This window comes from Furipterus horrens, unplaced genomic scaffold, assembly GCF_987537825.1.
Source record: "Furipterus horrens unplaced genomic scaffold, mFurHor1.1.pri manual_scaffold_9, whole genome shotgun sequence".
Lineage (NCBI taxonomy): Eukaryota > Metazoa > Chordata > Mammalia > Chiroptera > Furipteridae > Furipterus > Furipterus horrens.
The window spans coordinates 48,095,305-48,117,968 of NW_028327179.1; the positions used below are offsets into that span (position 1 = coordinate 48,095,305).

Here is a 22,664-nt window from a genome sequence, read left to right on the forward strand (position 1 = left end):
AGGGTGAAGCCTTAACCCAATAGACTGATGTCCTTGTAAGAGGAAGAAATATCAGAGGTCTCTCTCCATTCACACACAGAAGAAATGCCCTGTGAGGATCCAGTGAGAAGGCACCCATGCACAAGTGAGGATGACAGTTCTCACCAGAGCCCAACCCAGATGGGATCTAATCTTGGACTACCAGCCTCCAGACTATTAGGAAATAAATTTCTGCTTTTACGCCACCCCATCTGTGGTATTTTGTTATGGGAACCCAAGCAGACTAATAGAATACCTCTGATAAATGCTGCAATATAGAAGAGGGGAAGCAAAAAAAAATAATAGTAATAATTAAATTTATTTATTAGAAACTGTGTATTTATTCTTACATATTTAAACTTCAATCACCTTCAAAGTATTCTCTACGTGATGCAACACACCTATTGACTTTATTCCACTGCTCGAAAAGTTTTTGAACTTTTCGATTTTGATGCCTTTCAGTGTTTCTGCTGATTTTTGTTTCACCTATTCCACATGAGCAAAACATTTCCCTTTGAGAACTTTTTTTCACCCAGGGAAACAAAAAGAGTCGCTCAGGGCAAGATTGGTTGAATAGGGAAGGTGGGGCATGGAGGTCATGACATTTTAGGTCAAAGACTACTAAATACTCAGCACTGTGTGGGCAGGTGCACTCATAACTCACCCATAATGAAATGGGCAAAAGGGTTGAAAGAGTCTTCAACAAGAATTCACTGAAGCTGAACGCAGCCTCTCACAAAACACCCGCTGGTACACTGATACAGATGGGCTCCTAGAACACTCACCTAGGAGGGGAAGCCTGTACTAGACGGGACCTGCCCTCAAGAAGATAGGAGAAACATGCAACTAAATTGGGAGGTTATAAAAAGGATTCTGAAAGAAGTGATATCTGATGCCTATTCTAACTTTGAAAGAACAAAGAAGAGTTGACTAGGTAAATGAAAGGGAAGAGGTTCTACCCAGACAAAGGTATATATGGGGTGTGGGGTTAAGCACAGAATGTTTAATGAACAGCAGCAAAAAGCTAATTTAGTATGGTTAAAGTTGGGGAGAGATACAAGCAACTGACTGAAAAGCTTGCCTTATATCTTTAAGTAAATGATAACTAGGGAACAATTTAGACCTTCAGTGGCTGGTGTGGATTTGTAACTTAAAAGAGAAGAAGGTAGAAGATATAAGAGCTCTTGGCAGTAATCTGGAAAGAAGTGAGATAAGCAAAAAGTAGGAATGGAGCTAAGAATATAAAGTTGAGATACTTAAAGGCATGTAATTGAAGTAAAAAAAATAACTATATGGAGTTAATTAAACCAAATCTATCTGCACATGATTCTAACTTTTGGAAGATAAGGGTTAGAGAATGAATGTATACTTTTATATACATGGAAATGGAGGCACAGGAGTTTCTAACAGTACTAGCAGAATGCTGAGGGTCATTAGAGTCATAACATAACTGTCACTGGCTGTGTAACTTGAAGCAATTAAGTCACTTCTTTAAGTTTTACTAGGAGAGTGTTCAGTGTTCAACTTATGATCACACAATGTTAAAATTTAGTTCTGAACTGACAAATATCTTTTTGTGCCTGATCTATCTAACTTAGGAAAGCCAGTGAGTAAATTTCAGACACAATATTTTGTTAAGTTCTAGTTACACTGGAAAGTAGAATGTGACTATTAAAAAGACATAATGCACAGCAGTTACAATCAGTGGTACTGATTAATTATTACTCTAATAGTAACTGTACTTTCTGACTGCTTTAGAATAAAGTCTTCTCCTTTTGGTAAGCTAGAAAGCACTAGAAGATAATTATACTTAGGTCTCTTAAATCTTTTTGGGAGCAAAGGAAACACAAGAAAGTAACTCAATAAAAATTAAGATAAAAATACATTTAGAAGAACTATCATATAATGTAATGGTATCATATAAGTAATCTTAGCAACAAGAAAGGTCAAGTTATTTAAAGCAGTTATAAATTGTATGAAAATCCTTGGGACATGTTATTATACTTAATTGCAGGCATTCTAGCAATTTATCATAAGAAAATAATTCAAAATATTAAGAAAACTTCATAAACTATATATTCACTTCAGCATTAATTATAACAGCAAGAGACAGCAAAAAGCTTAAATGTTCAATATTGATGTAGGACAGGATATTTTCCAATAATTAAAAATTGTATTTGGGGGGAGGGGAGAGGGAGAGAAGGGGGATAAGTAAGTAAGGGAAGGGATTAATTAAAGAGCCTGTATGAAAGACTCATGGACATGGACAACGGGGAGGGATATGATTGTGGGAGAGGGGGTGGGTTGGGTGGGGGAGAGAAATTGGGGGAAAAGGGGACAACTGTAATTGAAAAACCAAAATAAAAAAATTAAAAAAAAAATTGTATTTATAAAGACTCTGATACTTAGTATGACACAGGTAAAAAAAATATATACAAGTGTTTACAAAGAATAATCTCAGCTACAAAAAAATGTTACAAAGTAAACTGAAAGGCAAAATTATAGGCAGTGTTTTTTCTTCTGTTTTTTTCCTACATTTTCCAAATTTTTTGCAGTGAACATATGTCATTTCTGTAATCAGAAACACACACACAATCTATTAACAACCACCACAAAATCTTCATAGTTCACTCCTTTTTAGGTATATAAGATGTACCCTGGCTTAAAGGAAACAACTTTATGTAAATAAATATCTGTAGTTCTAAATTATATTTTCAGCCCTGGTGGGTGTGGCTCAGTGGATTGATTGCTGGCCTGCAAATCAAAGGGTCACTGGTTTGATTCCCAGTAAGGACACATGCCTGAGTTGCAGGCCAAGTTCCCAGTTGAGGGTGCTCGAGAGGCAACCACACATTGATATTTCTTTCTCTCTTTCTCCCTCCCTTCCCCTCTCTTTAAAAATAAAAATAAAATAAATTATGTTTTCATTTACTTAAAAGAAATTTTCTTTTACTTAGAGTTTGTTAATAAAACATGTTTAAATAATCATTCAGGATTAAAATCATGTTTTAAAAAAAGACATTAAAAAGACTGAAAGAATACCAACCAAATTAAGAGCATTGCTTTGTTAAGAGTGACAGAACGTGAATGGTTTCCTCTTGAAGACTCCAAATGCTTTACAGTGTTATATATTATGTACTGTGTACTACTATGACTATGTACTGGAATGCTGCTGTGATGGAAGGCAGTGTTAACAGTTTTTAAGCATATGGCTCTCAGTCAGATGGTTTAAACTTGTACCTGGGCTCTACCACACTTGGTGATTGTGTGACTTTGGGCCCTCATGTTCTTCTGGGTCCCATGCCTATAAGCTAGGCACAGTAACATTACCTATATTTCACAGGGTTGTTGTGAGAATTAAATAAGAATTTGTGAAGAGCACTTAACAATAGTTCATGGAATGCAAAATTTCAGTACAGAATGAGGGCAGTCTCAGGTCACAATGGTTAAAAGAAAAAATAAATCCTGGCTGAGGCAGGAAAAATGAACTTGCATTAAAAAAAAAAAAAAAAAAGGACTGGTGTAGTATGTATATGGGGGAGGGGGTCCCTTTTGAAGAGACTTTCTAATTTTTTAAATTCCTCTCAATTTATACTTTTATCTAGCCATCCACAGATTCAAATTTTCACAAAATTACATTGAAAAATAACTGTTTTGCTTTCTCAAACATTGTTAATGCAGTGTGTCTTATTAAATGAAATATTACAATAAATATTTATCTTTGTACTCAGTAAGTACTACATATTTTTTTTAAAAGCCTTGGTAACCCTGAAAAATATCCTGAAAGTTAAAGGCAAAATGCATTTCTATCACTTAATTGTACCTTGAAGAAGATAAAGGACAAGAAGCCAGAAAAAGATGACTTTAGATGTTACTTGTAACCACCACCGGAAGAAAAAAGGGAAAAATACAACTCGAACAATTCCTTTTCTAGTCAGAGAAGTCCAGGGACTTTCAGGTTTTGCCTTAGCAAATGCAGACCCTGAGAAAAGTAAAATAAAATGACTGAGTATAGTTATTAGTCTTTAGTTTCCTTAGAGTAAAAATTTCAACATTTGAAGAAAAACAAAACATGTATTATTTTATTTTGTACTGTGCTATGAATGAGAAATGTCCCATTTTGGATAGTAGACACTTTAAAAAACATTCTTCATGCTATCATATTAACTCAGGTACTTTGAAAAAAAAATTTAACTGAAATAATAGCAGAATTTCTCCCACACATTTTATAAATATAAGACATCATTCAAATGTCAGCTCCAGTTAGGAATTTTAAATAACCACTTTAACATCTTAAGATATTATATGTCAACTATAATTTTAAAAATAAAATTTAAAAAATGTAACCACTTTCATTTTTATAACCAAGTCTTATAGTTTGCTGAGCAAACACGAGCTGCATTTCTTTTGTACTTATGTCTTAGAATGATCTTTAGTGGGAGGAAAGACTAGTCAATGGTATTTAAATGCTTCCATTCTCTGTTTTTAAAACTATTACTGCTTCATTTAGGCTCACATTACTTTTATTTCTACAAATATATATATCTAACCCATTTGGAATTCTGTTTCTTCAAGGTCAATTTCTAACTGCATTAAGCATTAATTTATCCAGGGCTCACCTCTTACGAGATCAACATCTATGAGGTCTGGTTTCACATGTGCTGTTTTCTTTGGTTTATTTCTTAAACCCTAAAACATATTAAAAGTAATATTGGTGAGAGTGTAGATCTTAAAAGTATTCAACACACACAAAAAATATTTTTTGTAACTATGTATGGGGACAAATGTTAACTAGACTTACTGCGGTGATCATTTCTCAATATATATACAGGTATCAAATCATTCTGTTGTATATCTGAAACTAATATAACGTTATGTCTATACATTAATAAAAAAGTAGTATTAAAATTTTGTATATATTTAAACCCAGAAGAGCAGAGAATAATCTTTTAAAGATTTCAACTAAAAAATTTTAATATACTGAACAAAAGGTAACACATTATATATTTGTTATAAATGGAACATAAGTGCAGTATTGTAATAAATTTTATTACTTTCCAAAAATTATAAGGGATGTATATAACATATGATGCCTATTTATTACTAAAATTAAAATACTAAAACAAAGACTATTGCTACCAATCAATTTGTATGTACAGCCTGAGATAGTACAGGAGACTGTGTTGGCCCCAGATTTGCATAGGAGAGTGCTGAGGCTGGCTGGGGTGACAGTGGCTCTGAAGGGCTTTCAAGGTGTGATGCTGGGGGCATTGCTGCAGAAAGCAGTGGACCACAGAGCTGAGGACAGACAGGGATGCAGACTTCTCAGCAGATACCAGCATGTTTACATGCATAACCAGACCAAAATGCCACCTAATCACCTCAGAACTTAGAGGTCATGCCCAGTAGGTGGAAGAAGGGAAAGCAGGAATCACAATTTAAATTAGTTTAAACTCGGAATTACTAAACACTAAGATTAAGTGTGCCATCAGTGTACAGAAATGGGAGTAAGGGTGGGTATCAAAATTATTGAAAAAAACTACAAAGAATAAATTACACTTTATAACTTAAGTCTAGGATATTAAAAATTGGAAGAGTTCAGGCTAAACTGCTCAGAAGCCAAGTGCTAAGACATAACACAGTATTTAGATGATTTGTTTATTATTCATTCAATTCACTAAGTAACTATTCAGTGCTTTGCTTGGTTCTAATGACCACCTAAGGTAAAAATTTTATTAAATAGTGCTTGCATCTAAAGCAAAGAAGAGGAGAACATCTGAACTCAGAATTAACTGAGATGTTTAAGCCAAAAATGTACCCTGAAATTAAGATGCAATTAAACTCTGAAGCCCTCCAAATAGTCTGTCCATCTGAAGTTACAACCAACACAGAGACATAAAGATACAAAAACAAAAGATGAAGAAATGGTCAGGGTTGAAGGTGTATCCATGATAATTTTATATATAGTTGATCTTCATATTCACAGATTCCACATTTGCAAATTCATCTACTTACTAACGTTTATCTGAATCCCAAAATCAACACTTGTACTTTTGCAGTCATTTGAGTGATAGTGGTAAAAAATGAGTCACTCATGTGCACATTCCCAGCTGAGGTCAAACAAGACAATGCTCTGCCTTCTTGTTTCAGAACTCAATATTGTAATTAAGTGTCCTTTTCACAGTTGATTCAGTGATACACACACACACACACACACGTTTTGTTTTGTTTTGCATTTTTTGGTGCTTTTTGTTGGTAATTTTATTGTTTAAAATGGCCCCTAGTATAATGCTGAGTGCTGTCTAATGCTTCTAAGTGCAAGAAGACTGTGGTGCCTCTGAGAAAATGTGTTAGATAAGGCATAGATTATGAGGGGGACCCCCCTAAAAACCAGAATTATCTTCTAGAGGGCAGGTCCCTTGTAGTACAGGCTCCCCTTCCTACATGAGTGGTCTAGGAACCTGTATCAATGTACCAATTGGCATTGTTGTGAGAGGCTACGTTCAGCTTCAGTGAATTCTTTTTGAAGACTCTTTCAAAGTGTTTGCCCATTTCATTATGGGTGATTTACCAGTGCACCTGCCCACACCGTGCTGAGTGCTCAGCAGTTTTGACCCAAAATGTCATGACCTCCATGCCCAACACTCCCTATTCACCCAATCTTGCCCTGAGCAACTTTTATTGTTTCCCTGGGTGAAAAGTCCTCAAAGGGAAATGTTTTGCTGATGTGAAAGAGGTGAAAAAATGGCAGAAGCACTAAAAGACATCAAAATCAATAAGTTCAAAAACTGTTGTGAGCAGTGGAAAAAAGTTTCAATAGGTGTGTTGCATCACATAGAGAATACTTTGAAGGTGACTGAAGTTTAAACATGTAAGAATAAATATACAATTTTTGATAAATAAATTCTGGGGTATTAAGGGTCCCCCATTATACAGTGTTTTTGGCCTTCAGCTCAATGTTAATGAAACCAATAATACATATTAAATAAGGGGTTTTTCAACAGAAACACACTTAAACCATGTTATGTATTGATCAGCTGAAGAGAGAGGGTTGCAACTAGAGGCTTTCGGGAACTTAACTCGGTACTTCCCCTAGGAGCAATGGTCAGTATTTGCTAATCAGTGTTCATAGTGACTTTATAGAAAATAACTACTGTGAATAATGAGAATCAGCTGTAACTGTACTTCATTTCCCATTTTAATGTCATGACAGAGTGGCTGACAGACTGTAAGTCATTCTTGATTATTTGCAAATTGGAAAGGTAATTCTAATACTACATTTAACAAAATTTCATTAATAGAGCATTACTTATATTTGGTATGATGTTTATTATGAGATTTTTACCTTTATTAGTGTCAACATATTTGAAAACAGTAACATTTTAATTTACTTGTCTTTCAAATATTCTTTTAAAAATTAACCTTATAGCCAATGTTTTACCACAAATCTAAAACTAAATTTACTGCTGTATCAAGATTGTTTTAAGAGCTTAAAGTCCTTCCAAGAGGAATAGTATATTATCTTGACTTATGCAATTATGTTGTTTTTCATCATGTTCATTTCACCTTTTTATATGTGATTGATTTTCTACTTTATATTTCATTAAAGCATTTTTTTTTAGTTGAATTATGAAGTCACAATGTAATTACCAGTTTTGATAAAACTTCCCCTTCAAGGTAGCCTACCAGAGTACTTTAAGGGTTTAAAAAAAGAAACAAAATTACACTCATAAACTTTCTAATATTTATTATTTTGCTCACAAAAATAAGATATTAGTACCAAGATGTGAGCATTCATAAAATCTGATTTAAATTAAATGTATATTTTAAGTTGGAAAAATTTTTGAATTGGTTTAGAGTAAATTAGATTCATACAAAGTAGCACAGCTTTCAATACTAAGTATAATTATTGACCCTCAAAATTTTTAAGTGGTGAAAATAGACTTTTGGTGGTGAGCATGCTAATGCTATAGTGTATACAGATACAGAATTATGCTGCACACCTGAAACTTATGTAATGTTATTAACCAATGTTACCTCAATAAAAGAAAATATAACAAAAAAGTTTCAGTGAACAAACAAAATTTAAAAAGTTTAAAAAACATTTTTAAACTACTAACTTAACTAGAAAGTTGAACAATCAAGTACTGCAAATACAATTAATCTCTAAGAATTCAAATAATATACTTTATTGAATATACATTTAAATTCCTATCCTACATTCCTAAAGTGCAATGACACAAATAGTATGAAGTTTTTAATTTTTAAAAAATTGTAAGTATACAGGTAATGTTGAGCCAAAAAGCTTAAAAGGGCTGTTTAAGTTTAGAAAATACTTCGGTTCAATAACCCAGTATTCCATGCATGGACCTATTATAACACTTAAGACTCCATTAAAGAATGTAACCAACAGTTTCACTTTCTGGAAATCCTGTTTAGTTCTTCCCATTCTATTTCTCCTCTGTAATAACTTTAAATAGCCTAGTTCTTTTTGTTGAACCTTTAAAATGGTACTAGGTACTAAACCAAGGGAAATTCCACATTTAATTTTAAATAAAAGCTTTCAGTTATAACTTTCGAAATGTTTAAGAAAAATAATTTGCAACTAACAAAAGACTTAACACTAGAAATATAAACTCTTGGTTTTAATTTTTAAAGATAAACATTTCCAAGAAATATAATTTCATGGCTTTTTTCAGTTTCTTTAGTCGTTGCTCATTGCTTGACATATAAGCAAATTGATAACATAGAAGGATGAACTCAATACATTTGAAACAGTATTCTCTATGCCACAGGTACAGTGTTTGGTTTTTTTTTTTAATCAAATAGTAACACTAATACACCAGTTATGCACTTGTTCACCATTCTTAGAATAAATGCAAAATTATTTTACACTGTAAAGAATATGCCTCCGCTAGAATGTTTAGTAAGAATGGTTTTAGGCCTGTCAACACAGTGACCCTTTTAATTTAAAATAACAAGAGGAAGTTTTATTACTATTTTAATTCTTCGACTACTACTACAAAGTATTATCTTTAAAGGCAGACATATTTCAGAAACATTTACAGGTCTTAGCCTTCCATCATATATATATGATGTTTTTAAATTTTATAAAACATCCAAATGTGCCAACTGGTAACGCAATCTCTCAAAATACTTAATATTCTCTGCCCAACAAGTTAAAAGACTGTCAAAGAGAATAAACAATTTTAAGGCTTCTTACTAGACCTCTCTGCTGCTTTTTATTTGCTTGACTATTCCAATTCTTAACTATTTCAACTCACCAAACTACTGTCTCATGGATCTCTTACTTCTCTTTCTTCCTTCACTTATATTTCCTCTTCCTTACCTACCCATTAAATATTGATATTTCCCAATATTTCATTGTTTTCTTCTTTCATCGTTAAATGTAAATCCACTCACTCCTATAGCTGCATCTACATGAAGTGTAGAATATATAATATATATAAATAACACATACATAAGCACTTTAAATACTGAGGACTCCTAAATCTGTCACCCAGGTACCAGAATTCTTTATCTGCTCCTCTTCTAATATCTGCCATCACACTTAGTAAAGTTTAAAAATATAAATTTAATCAGGCAACCTTTTCTCCTTAAAATCTTTCAATGGCTCCCCCCTTGTTTTCCAAATTATTTCTAGGTTCTTGGGTAAGGCAGTCAAGCCCCTTCATGATGTGACTTATATTTTTATTTCTAATTTCCCTCCTCAATCCAACCTATTACCGATCAAGCTTCTTGAGGAGGCATGCTCCTTCTTTCCTTTATGTATATTTTCATATGGTCTTCATTCTATCTGGAATTATTTATTCATTCTCCCTAACGTCTCTCAGACTTAGCTCATGTCACTTCCTTTCTGAAAGCTTTCCTAACCTCTGCAGTGCTGCTTCTCCCTGAGCTCCCCCAAAGAGACCTACCATCCTTCTCTTTACTGGATTAGTCTCATTTGTAATTATGTATCTCGCCTACAAAATTATAACCTATTGCATTATTTTGTTCCTATGATTTAATCCTATATTTGACACATAGTAGGTAGTTACTGAAAATAGTTTAAAATTAAGAAATGACAAAGAATCTTGCTCTTTATTACAGATGACTAAGTTTTCTAAACACTGATATTTTGGGGGACAGATTTTTAAGGTAACTAGAGACATTGGTTCTCAATCTTACGTAAACGCTTCTGTACAAAGTAGAAAATGTCAAGCAACTCAAGTAACATTCTCAGGACCCAGATTAAACTAGCTCGTGCAGGGCCACACTGATTAGTATTACCTATGCAAATGAAAAATACAAATTTTATTACCAAGAAGGAGTAATTGCTGAGAGACAATAAATTTAGTTAAAAAATAATTTTCATGCTAGCAAGGTAGGCTATGAGAACGTCTAAGCATAAATAATTACATGTTCAAGAAGAAACTACCTACTACAAAAACATTTTAATTAATGCTTTATTTTCCTAAATTCTTTTTTAAAATGACCAAATTTTCAGCAATTCTATTTGCATACAACTCATTCCATTAGTAGCACAGAAAGCAGATCTTAATTAAGAAGAGCATCATTTGCACAGGATCACTCAGGCAGGCAAAGTCCTGAAACACTTACCAGTTTAATAAACTGTACAGAACAATGACAGCATCAAAAGGGAGGAAATGCAAACTAGAAGTATAAGGTAACAAGTGAAAGTGGAAAAGAGCTGACAAAAAATAATTATTAAACATTAAATTTTAAAACAAAAAAAAATGCTGAAAAGCAAAGAAAATCAAAGGTAAAGACAGAGAACTATGCCATCAACAGAGTTTACCTACTTTATTTTAAAGTTTAGATAAAATAATATTAATTTATACCTTAAAAGTATATGAGAAGGTATTATATAAAACATGACTAATAATCAATTTATAGAACAGTTTCGGAATGTACAAAGCAAAATACACATATTACCTTGATTTCTCTTTGTTCAACAGATTTTTCCCATATTTGTTGATCATATGCTCCAATCTACGAAAACAAATAAATAAATACATTAATTGATCACTGTGAGTACCCATCCTCAAGGTTTAACTCTGCTTGCATTACAAGCAGCTCAGCATTTATTCAGCACAGATTAGCTTCAGCTCTGTCCCAGACTTCTATAATCAGTACTGTACTGCAGTGGCTCTCAAAGTATGGTTTCAGGGCCAGCAGTTTTAGTATCACCTGGAAACTTGTTAAAAATAAAAACTCTCTTTCTAGAAACACACAATCTTCCAAAACTGAATCAAGAAGAAACAGAAAATTTGAATAGACTGATACAACTAATGAAACTGAAGCAGCAATCAAAACACTCCCAACATACAAACCCTGGACCAGATAGCTTCATAGATAAATTTACCAAACATTCAATGAAGAACTAACACCTCTCCTTCTCAAATTTTTCCAAAAAATTCAAGACGAAGGAAGATTCCCAATCTCATTTTACAAGGCCAGCACTACCATATTTCCAAAACCAGATAAAGACACTACAAAGAAAAAAAAAAATCATAGGCCAATATCCTGATGAAGATAAATACAAAAATCCTCAACAAAATATTAGCAAACTGGATCCAGCAATACATTAAAAAAGATCATACACCATGATCAAGTGGAATTCATTCCTGGGATGCCAGCTTGGTACAATATATGCAAATCAATTAATTTGATACACCACATAAACAAAATAAAGAAATGTTACGATCATATCAATAGATATAGCAAAAGCATTTCAGAAAATCCAGAACCCACTTATGATAAGAACTCTCAGCAAAGTGGGAAAACAAGGAACATACCTCAATGTAATAAAGGCCATATATCATACTCCACAGGGAAAAACTAAAAGCAGTTCTCTTAAGATCAGAAAAAAGATAGGGATGTCCACTTTCACCAACCTTATTCAAAATATTGTACCATTGTAAGTCTTGGCTTGAGCAATAAGACAGAGAAAAAAAAACCCAAAGGCATCCAAATTGGAAAGGAAGAAGTAAAACTGTCATTATTTGAGGATGACATGATAATGTATGTAGAGGACCCTAAAGATTCCAACAAAACTACTAGAATTGATAAATTAACTCTGTAAAGTAGAATACAAAATTAATATTCAGGAATTGGTTGCATTTTTATACAACAACAAACTATCAGAAAGGGAAAGTAAGAAAACAATCCCATTTACAATTACATAAAAAATAAACAAACAAACAAAAAAAACCTCGAAATAAATTTAACCAAGGAGTGAAAATAACTGCACTCAGAAAATTTATAAGACTTGAAGGAAGAATCCAAGAAGATACTAATAAATAGGAGCATATGCCATGTTCATGGATAGGAAGAATTAACATCATTAAAATGTCCATACTTCCTGAAGAAATCTAAAGATTCAATACAATTCTTATCAAAATACCAATGGCATATTTCACAGAACTGGAACAAATAATTCAAAAATTTATATGGAAACACAAAAGACCCTGAATGGCAACAGAAGTCTTGAAAAAGAAGAACAAAGTGGAAGGTATCACACAACCTGGTATTAAACAATACTCAAGGCTATAGTAGTCAAAACAGCACGGTACTGGCATAAAAACACACATAGACCACTGGAACAAAACAGAGAGCCCAGAAATAAACCCATGCCTATATAGTCAATTAATCTATGACAAAGAGCAAGAATACACAATGAGGTAAAGACAGTCTATTCAATAAACGTTGTTGGGTAAACTGGACAGATACACGCAAAAATATGAAACTAGACCACCTCCTTACATCACATACAAGAATGAACTCAAAATGGATTAAAGACTTAAATGTAAGCCCTGAAACCATAAAACTCCTAGAAAAAAATCAACCTTAGACATATTTTTTGGGAAAATATCTTCTTGGTGGAAGGCAACAAAAGCAAAAATATACAAATGGGACTATATCAGACTAAAAAGCTTTTGCACAGCTAAGAAAACCATCAACAAAACGAAAAAACAACCTACTAAATGGGGGAAGATATGCAAGCAATAATCCAATAAAGGGTTAATATCTAAAATATATGAGGAACTCACAAAATTCAATGTAAAAAAAAAAAAATTAAAAAGTGAGCAGAAGACCTGAATAGACATTTCTGCAAAGAAGACATACAGATGACCAGTAAACTTGAAAAGTTGCTCAACATCACTAATCATCAAAGAAATGCAAATCAAAACCACAATGAGATACCACCTTACACCTATCAGAATGGCTATCATAATAAATCAACCAAGAACAAGTGTTAGCGAGGATGTAGAGAAAAAGGAACCCTAGTGCACTGTTGGTGGGAATGCAGACTGGTGCAGCCACTGTGGGAAAGAGTGTGAAGGTTCCTCAAAAGAATAAAAATGGAATTGCCTTATGACCCACTGATTCCACTTCTGGGGATTTTTCCAAAGAAACCTGACACACCAATTTGAAAGAATATATGCACCCTTATGTTCACTGCATCATTATTTACAATAGCCAAGATTTGGAAGCAGCTCTAGTGCCTATCAGTAGATAAGAGGATAAAAAGCTATGGTACATTTACATGATGTAATACTACATGGCCATAGAAAAGAATGAAATCTTACCTTTTGCAACAGCATGGATGGACCTAGAGAGTATTATGCTATGTGAAATAAGTAAGAGAAAGATAAATACCATATGATTTCACGTGTATTTGGAATCTAAAGAACAAAATAAACAAACAAAATAGAAACAGACTCATAGATACTGAGTACAGAGTGACAGCTGAAAGAGGGAAGGGGATTTAGGGGACTAGATGAAAGAGGTGAAGGGATTGAGAAGTACAAATTGTAGTTACAGAACCGTTACAGGGATGTAAAGTACAGCATAGGGAATGTAGTCCATAATTTATAATAACTATGTATGGAACCAGGTGGGTAGTTGAAATATCAGTGGGTCCAAACTGTGAAGTACATGATTCTAACCACTATGCTGTATATCTTAAACTAATACAGGATGATACTGAATGTAAACAGCAATTGAAAAAAATTTTAAATGGCATGTGGGGAAAAGAATGTAAACTCTCTGGCCTCACTCCAGAGTTACTGAATAAGAAATACAGTGGCACTCAACAAACTATGTTTTAAAAATCCCTCTAGATGATTCTGATACACTACTAAAGTTAGAAAACCATTGTTCTAAGGAATCCTTTATTTTAAATAAACACAATTCTGGTATATTCAAGAAAAAGCTCCCAAATGATAAGTCCTTTATGGAGTTTTTTTAAAAGAAAAAATACCAATGTGCTACAGAATTAAAAACTCATAGACATGTAGACCACAAATACCACTTGGTTGAGATTTAAGTTTAGCTTCTATGCCTATTACTTTTAGATACTGGAAAGTTCTCTGAACTATATACATTCACCTGAGCAGGATGAACAAACCATTCTACTGCTCTCCATCAAGTTCTTTGTTGTTAGCTCCTATTGTTTCCAGGTTCCCCTTAATTCCCTATATCTAACAGGACACTAAAATAAGTCAACAGCCTACAGTTTTAAATAAAAAATTAAAATTACTTCAGATAATTACAATTAAAATACTAAAGACAAACAGAGACCAGAGATAGAGGATCATGAGGAAATTCAGTAAAGTACTTCCTGACTCAAATCATTCTACCCAAAAGTCCTCTTATTTTTTTAAATCTTGTATCAAGAAATGAGAAATTGAGAATATGAGAATGGTTTAAAGACATACGTGAAGGAGGCAGCATAAACTTGTTTATTTGATTCTATAAGAGCCCTTCATTTCTATTATTCTCTCTTACATATTTATTCATACTAAGTTAATTTCTCTGGTCCTTTAAATCCTGTTTTCATTTTCATCTCTTCCCTGTGACTCCTTTCTTATTTTAAAAATCACTTTATAATATATTGTAATATACCCTACAAATTAAAATCTTGTAATACCTAGACCAACCCAAATAGAATGAACAACTCACTTATATGTAAGCAGGGTTAAGAAGCCATAGGTAAGCAATAATCAATTGGTCAGACCTAATGGTGACTTGCAGTGGCTAGTTGCTCCTTACACTCTTTAATTCTGAATTCAAACAATCATCTTCCTTAAAGTTAAAAAAGGTTAAGTATGAGAACAAAGATTCCACAAGAATAAGTCTGTTCTGACTTAATAATTCAGAAACACAGGGCTTAATTCAATCAAAAATTATTTTTAAAAGTGTAACTATTTCAATGTACTGCACACTTATTTGTAAAACAACAACCAACTAATATAGAATAAATAGCAATATGTTTCAATGATTATTTTGGCATATTGTGTTTTCATGTATAAAAGAACACACTAAAATATCTTTTAAAAGAACTACACTTTTATTTCAAAATGATTCAAAAATATGAACATGGAAATATATGTCCCACAATCCTCAAATAAGAGAATATAAAAAAATGCATACGCAACAGACCAAATCAGAAATATATGTCAGTCCTGAGTATAACCAGGTTGAGTGCAACACCAGTATATCAGTAGCTCCAGGTTTAAAAAGGTGCAGAAAGTCTAACGAATCTTGATGTGAAGCAGTGGCAAAAGTGGGAAAACATTTTGAAGTCTGAGGTACTTGTAAATAGAAGAATGCAATCCTAAAGAAAAGGACAGTGGTGGTAGAAGATAAGTCTTATAAAAAGGATAAAAATGGGGGAGGTGATCCAAGATGGCAGAGGAGTAGGTGAAAGCTACACTCACCTTTATTTTTTATAAAGTATATTTTATTGATTAGTTGTTACAGTAGTCACAATTTTTTCTTTCCTTTGTTCCCCTCTGCCCAGTACCCCGCTTCCCTCCAGCAATCCCACCTCTCTTGGTTCATGTCCATGGGTCATGCATATAAAAGTTCTTTGACTTCACCTTTTCCTGTATTATTCTTAACTTCCCCCTATTTATTTTGTACCAAAGAATTATCCCTGCACCATTTCCTTGTTTCTCCCCTTTCCCCCTTCCAATTGATAACCCTCCAAATGATCCCCATACCTATGATTCTGTTCCTATTCTGGTTTGCTTAGTTTGATTTTGTTTTTATTTTTTATATTCAGTTGTTGATAGTTGTGAGTTTGTTGTCATTTTAGTGTTCATAGTTTTGATCTTCTTTTTCTTAAGTAAGTCCCTTTGACATTTCATATAATAATAGCTTGGTGATGATGAGCTCCTTCAGCTTCACCTTGTCTGGGAAGCACTTTATCTGCCCTTCCATTCTAAACAATAGCTTTGCTGGATAGAGTAATCTTGGTTGTAAGTCCTTCCTTTACACCACCTTGAATAGTTCTTGCCAGTCCCTTCTTGCCTGCAAAGTTTCTTTAGAGAAATCAGCTGATAGTCTTATAGGCACCCCTTTGTGGGAAACTCTCTGCTTTGCTCTTGCTGCTCTTAAGATTTTCTCTTTATCTTTCACCTTTGGCCTTTTAATTATGATGTGTCTTGGTGTGGTCCTTTTTGGGCCTAGCTTCTTTGGAACTCTCTGTGCTTCCTGGACTTGTATGTCTATTTCCTTCACCACATATGGGGAGTTTTCCTTCATTATTTTTTCACATAAGTTTTCAATTTCTTGCTCTTCCTCTTCTCCTTCTGGCACCCCTATGATTTGGATGTTGGCAAGTTTAAAGTTGTCCCAGAGGTTCCTAAGCTTCTCATTTTTTTCAATTTTTGTTTCCTCATTCTGAACTGGCTGACTTTTTTTCTTATGTTCCAAATCACTTATTTGAACCCCAGTTTCCTTTCCTTTACCATTGGTTTTGTGTGGATTTTCCTTCATTTCATTTAGCATAGCCTTCACTTCTTTCCTTATGCATTTGTCATATGTAAGCATATCTGTCAAGCCTGTGAGCATCTTTATCACCAGTGGTTTGAACTCTGCATCTGTTAGGTTGGCTATCTCCTCGTTTGCTAGGTTGGCTATCTCGTCATCGCTTAGTTCTCCCCTTGGAACCTTGATCCATTTCCCCTTTTGGGTCATACCTCTCTGTCTCCTCAGCTTGACAGGCTCCTGTGTTTGTTTGCCTCTGTGTCTTAGGTAGAGCTGTCGCTTCTGTTACGTTGTAAGGGGCAGAGCCTTAGGTCTTCCTCAGTAGAGGGCGACCCGTTTTACTACATTGTGGCACTGTTTGTGAGGGAGAGTTCTAAGAGGGAACAATGCCACTTGCTCAGCACTTGCCCCTTTTCCAGGCCCGTCTCCCACTTTGTATGTGACCGGTGCCTCTCTAGCTGTTGCCCTGGCTGTCGTTTCCAGAGTGGGTGGGTCTGCGGATGTTCTAGGACCGTGGGGGCCCTTTAAACAAGCAGTCTCTGCTGAGAGACTGGCAGTTTCTTCCTCCGCCGCAACACCCACTGGTTTGCACAGTCAAAAGCAATGAGGCTTGATTTTCCCCGGCATTGGGACCATGAGCTGCGCGGTCTGGTTTGGTGCTGGGAGCGCTCCCCAGGTGTCCCTCCTGACTTTTAAAATGTGTGACTGTTCTTTCTGCCGGACTGCATCTGCCACTCCTGCTGCCGTCAACACACCTCATCCTTTCCGCCCCAGCTCCGCCCCTCCTTCCTGTCTGGATGAGTATTTCTTCTTTATAGGTTTGTTTGTAGGACTTCCATGTAGCTTGATTTTCTTGAACTTCTGGTTGTTTCTAGTTTTGAGGTAGTTGTATTTCTTCTTGGTTGTGGAGGAAGACGCAGTGTGTCTGTCTTGATCTTCCTCTTGGCTGGAAGTCCCTACACTCACCTTCTTTCAGGACCAAACTGGAAGTACAACTAAACTATCCAACAGTCATCCTGGATCACCAACTGAAGATTAGCTGAAAAGAAGCCTTGTAGCCAAGGATTTATAGAGAAAGTTACGTCAAAATTGGTAGCAAGGGCGGAGACACAAAAAGGACTGGCCCCATTCCTATGGCTCGTGGTTGAGGTTCCAAAAAGATAACTCAGCTTCAGGGGGTTCCCCCTGGGAAGCAAGGGGTCTGAACACCAGGCTGGGCTCCTCAGCCCGGAGAACCAGAGCTGAAAAGAGGCGCACACATAATACCTGGCTGTAAAAGCAGCAGGGCTTCTGTCTACCAACGAGAGATGGGAATCTGTTGGATATGCAGGCACCCTCTTAAAGGGAAAATATACAAAATTTTGGTTGCCTGCAGTCACTCATCCTGGAGTCAAGTTGAATTAGTGTGGAGTGAATGAGAGTTGCGTGAGGAGAATCTGGGGAGAGAGCTGCAGGGAAGAATCAAACACCAGAATCCCTCTGCTAAGTCATTCTCCCATACTGCAACTGTCATCCTTCTTAGGTGGAGCACTCCCCTCTGTGAGGCATCTGCCTGGTGGAAAGCAATAGCTTCACCCTCTGGAATCCCTCTCCCCACACCATGCAGAGCTTATGCCTCGCTGAGGAATATAGTCAGAGACAATTACAGTGACTAAGCCAAACAGGCAGAGGCAGAGGCAGATCAAGGGGTACCTCGGAACTTTTGCTGAACTGCCCCAGGTCTGGTGTTGGTAAAAGCCAGCCTTGGTACACAGCTTGGTATTTCCTGCATGCACCCAGGCCCAACAGAGGCAGCCACAAACTGTGGATCCATGTAGCTCCAAACAGGTAGCCCAGGGCCCATCACAGGTAGTATCTGGCATTAGCCTGCACCAGAGTTCCTCCCAAGAAGTCACAAACCAACAAACCCAGTGGCCAGCTTCAGACAACACCAAAGTAGGATCCAATAAGCTTCACAAGCAGCATGTCCAAAGGGAGATCTGGGCAGGCACCAAACCCTGCTGGAATGAATTCCACTTCATATGGTCAGTACCTGCACAACAGCTCACATGCTGTGATTGGGGTTGAGCCTCGCAGTCAACCAGCCTGAGGGTCAATCCCATGAACAAATGGACCAATACCAATCAAAACTCACTCACAACAGGAGGATCCACATAACCCACACCCACTACTAAACCCTGCAGGACATATACTATATAAGGCCACTCCAAGAAAACTGGGAGTCATGACAGCACTATCTAACACATAGAAACAAACACAAAGAGGCAACCAAAATGGGGAAAGAAAGAAAAATAAGTTGAAATCTCCAGAAAAAGACCTACATGAAAGAAAGGCAAGCAACTCATCAGATATAGAGTTCAAAGTAATGATTATAATGATGATCAATATCATGAAAAAGGACATAAAAACATAAAAAAGTATCAGTCAGAAATGAAGAATACAGTATCTGAAATGAAGAATACACTGGAAGGAATCAACAGTAGGTTGGAAAAGCAGAAATCAAATCAGTGCTTTGGAAGCAAGGTACAAAAAAAACACTCAATCAGAACAGTAAAAAGACAAAAGAATTAAAAAACACAAGGATAGCTTAAGGGACCTTTGGGACAACATTAAGCATAACAACATCTGCATCAAAAAGGGTACCAAAAGAAGAAGAGAGAGAGAAAACAAGGGATCAAGAACCTATTTGAAGAAATGATGACCAAAAACGTCCCTAACCTGGTGAAAGAATAAGACACACAACTCTAGGGTGCTGAGAGTTCCAAATAAGATGAACCCATCCTGGATGGTGTGGCTCAGTGGATTGAGTGCCCACCTGCGAACCAAGCTGTGGGCCAGGTCCCCAGCTGGGGGCATTTGAGAGGCAACTACACATTAATGTTTCTCTCCTTCTCTTTCTCCCTCCCTTCTCCTCTCTCTAGTAAATAAATAAAATCTTAAATAAAAAAAAAAGATGAACCAAAGAGCCCCACACCAAGACACATCATAATTAAAATGCCAAAGTTTAAAGACAAAGAGAGAAGCTTAAAAGCAGCAAGAGAGCCTGGCTGCTCTGGCTCAGTGGATTGAGCATCAGCCTGCAAGCCAAGTGTCACTGGTTTGATTCCTAGTCAGGGCACATGCCTAGATAGCACATCAGGTCCCCAATTGGGGGCACAAGTGAGAGGCAACCACACAGTGATGTTCCTCTCCCTCTCTTTCTCCTTTCCCCTCTCTCTAAAAATAAATAAATAAACAAACAAATAAATAAATAAATAATTTTTTTAAAAAAGCAGCAAGAGAAAGACAGTTACCTACAAAGGAGCTACCATAAAACTGTCAGTTGATTTCTCAACAGAAACATTCTACATCACAAGAGATTGGCATGAAATATTCAAAGTAATGGAAAGCAAGGACCTATAACCAAGACTACTTTACCCAGCAAGGCTATCATTTAAAACAAAGGAGACATAAAGAGCTTCTCAGACAAGAAATAGCTAAAGGAGTTCGTTACTACTAAATTAGTATTACAGAAAATGTTAAAGGAGAGAAAAAAGAGAAGAAAGAGGAGGAGAAACAGGAATATAGTTAAAAGAATAAAATGGCCATAGATATGTACCTATCAATAAGCACTTTAAATGTAAATGACTTAAATGCTCCAATCAAAAAACATAAGAGTAGCTCAATGGATAAGAAAACAAGATCCACATGTGAGTATATGCTGTCTCCAAGAGGCCCACCTCAAAACAAAAGATACACACAAGCTAAAACTAAAGACATGGAAAAAGATATTCATGTAAATGGAAATTTTTTAAAAGTTCGGGTAGCAATACTTACAGTTAACAAAACAGACTTTAAAACAAAGGTTACAGTAAGATACAAAGAAGGGCACTATACATAATGATAAAGGGAGCTATCCAACAACAGGATATAACCCTTGTAAACATTTATGCACCCAACATAGGAGCACCAAAATATGTAAAGCAAATCTTAATGGACATCAAGGGAGAGAATGACAATAATACGGTTGTAGTAGGGGATTTTAACACCCAATTGACATAAATGGATAGATATTTCAGACAGAAAAAATCAACAAGGAAATGGTGGCCTTAGATGACACACTAGATAAGTTGGATTTAATTGATATTGTCAGAGCATTTCACCCTGAAGCAGCAGAATAAACATTCTTTTCCAGTGCACAAGGCATATTCCCTAGGAGAGACCACTTGTTAGAATACAAAAGAAGTCTCAATAAATTTAAGAAGACTGAAATCATATCATGCATCTTCTCTGACCATAGTGATAAGAAACTAGAAATCAAGCACAATAAAAAAGCTGAAAACACACAAAGGCTTAAGAACATGTCACTAAACAAGGAAGGGGTTAACGATGAGTTCAAGAAAGAAAACAAAAACAAAAAACCTGGAAACAAATGAAACTGAGAACACAACAATCCAAAATCTATGGGACACAGTGAAAGCAGTCTAAGAAGGAAATTCATAACATTACAGGTCAATGTCAAGAAACAGGAAACACCTCAAATAAACAATCTAACAACACTTAAAGGAACCTGAGAACAACAAACAAAGCCCAAAATGAGTAGAAGGCAGGAAATAATAATAGCAAAAATAAACAAAATTGAGTCTAAAAAACCAATACAAAACATCAATGAAACCAAGAGCTGGTTCTTTGAAGATAAGATACACAAGATTCACAAATCTTTAACCAGACTTATCAAGAAAAAAAAGAAGTAACCACTGATGACAAAGGACTTTAAGAATATATTATGAACAACTATACAGCAACAAATAGGACAATCTGGATGCTATGACTAAATTTCTAGAAACTAACAATATTCTGAAACTGAATCAGGAAAAATCAGACACTCTAAACAGACCAATTACAACAAATGAAATTGAAGCAGTAATAAAAAAACTACCAACAAACAAAATTTCTGGATAGAGAGGCTTGCCAAGTGAATTTTACCAAACATTCAAGGAAGAACTAACACCTATCCTTCTCAAACTTTTCCAAAGAAATTCAATAGGAGGGAAGATTCCCAGTCTCATTTTAGGAGGCTAGCATTATTCTAATCCCCAAACCAGATAAAGACACTAAAAAGAAAATTATAGGCTAAGGTCCCTGATGAACTTAGACACTAAAATCTTAAACAAAGTATTAGGAAATCGGATCCAGCAATACATTAAAAAGATCATACACCATGATAAAGTGGGATTCATTCCTGGGAGGCCAGGTTGGTACAATATCCACAAATAAATTAATGTGATACTCTACATTTTAAAAAAGGGATAAAAACCACATGACTGCATCAATAGATGCATAAAAAGATTTGACAAAATCCAGCACCCACTTATGATAAAAACTCTCAGTGAAGTGGGAAAAGAGGGAACATACCTCCTCAATGTAATTAAGGCCATATATGACAGACCCACAGCCAACATCATACTCCACAGGGAAAAACTAAAAGCAATCCCTTTAGGATCAGAAACAAGACAGGGACATCCACTTTCACCGTTCTTATTTAACATAGTACCTCTAAAAAATAAAAATGGAACTTCCTTATCACCTAGCAATTCCATTTCTGGGAATATATCTCAAGAAATCTAAATAACTAATTTGAAAAAATATATGCACACCTATGTTCACTGCAGCATTATTTACAATAGCCAACATTTGGAAGTAGCCCAGGTGTCCATCAGTAGATGAATGGATAAAAGAACTGTAGTACATTTACACAATGAAATACTATTTGTCTGTAAAAGAGAAGGAAATCTTACCCTTTGCAACAGCATGGATGGACCTGGAGAGCTTTATGCCAAGTGAAATAAGGCAGTCAGAGAAAG

The 22,664-nt window shown here is 35.4% G+C and overlaps 1 protein-coding gene across 3 annotated transcripts in view; it reads right to left on the minus strand.

The window, feature by feature from the left end:
• PHTF2 (putative homeodomain transcription factor 2) overlaps positions 1-22,664 on the minus strand; it is a 147,648-nt gene that overhangs the window by 63,350 nt on the left and 61,634 nt on the right. For 2 of the 3 annotated variants that reach the window (XM_090287300.1, XM_090287301.1), the window contains 3 exons: positions 10,978-11,034; positions 4,638-4,707; positions 3,842-4,000 (listed from right to left, as the gene is read on the minus strand). In XM_090287300.1, the coding sequence (XP_090143426.1) occupies positions 3,842-4,000; positions 4,638-4,707; positions 10,978-11,034 (286 nt within the window). The remainder of the gene's footprint in view (positions 1-3,841; positions 4,001-4,637; positions 4,708-10,977; positions 11,035-22,664) is intronic. The other variant, XM_090287302.1, reaches the window with a different exon arrangement.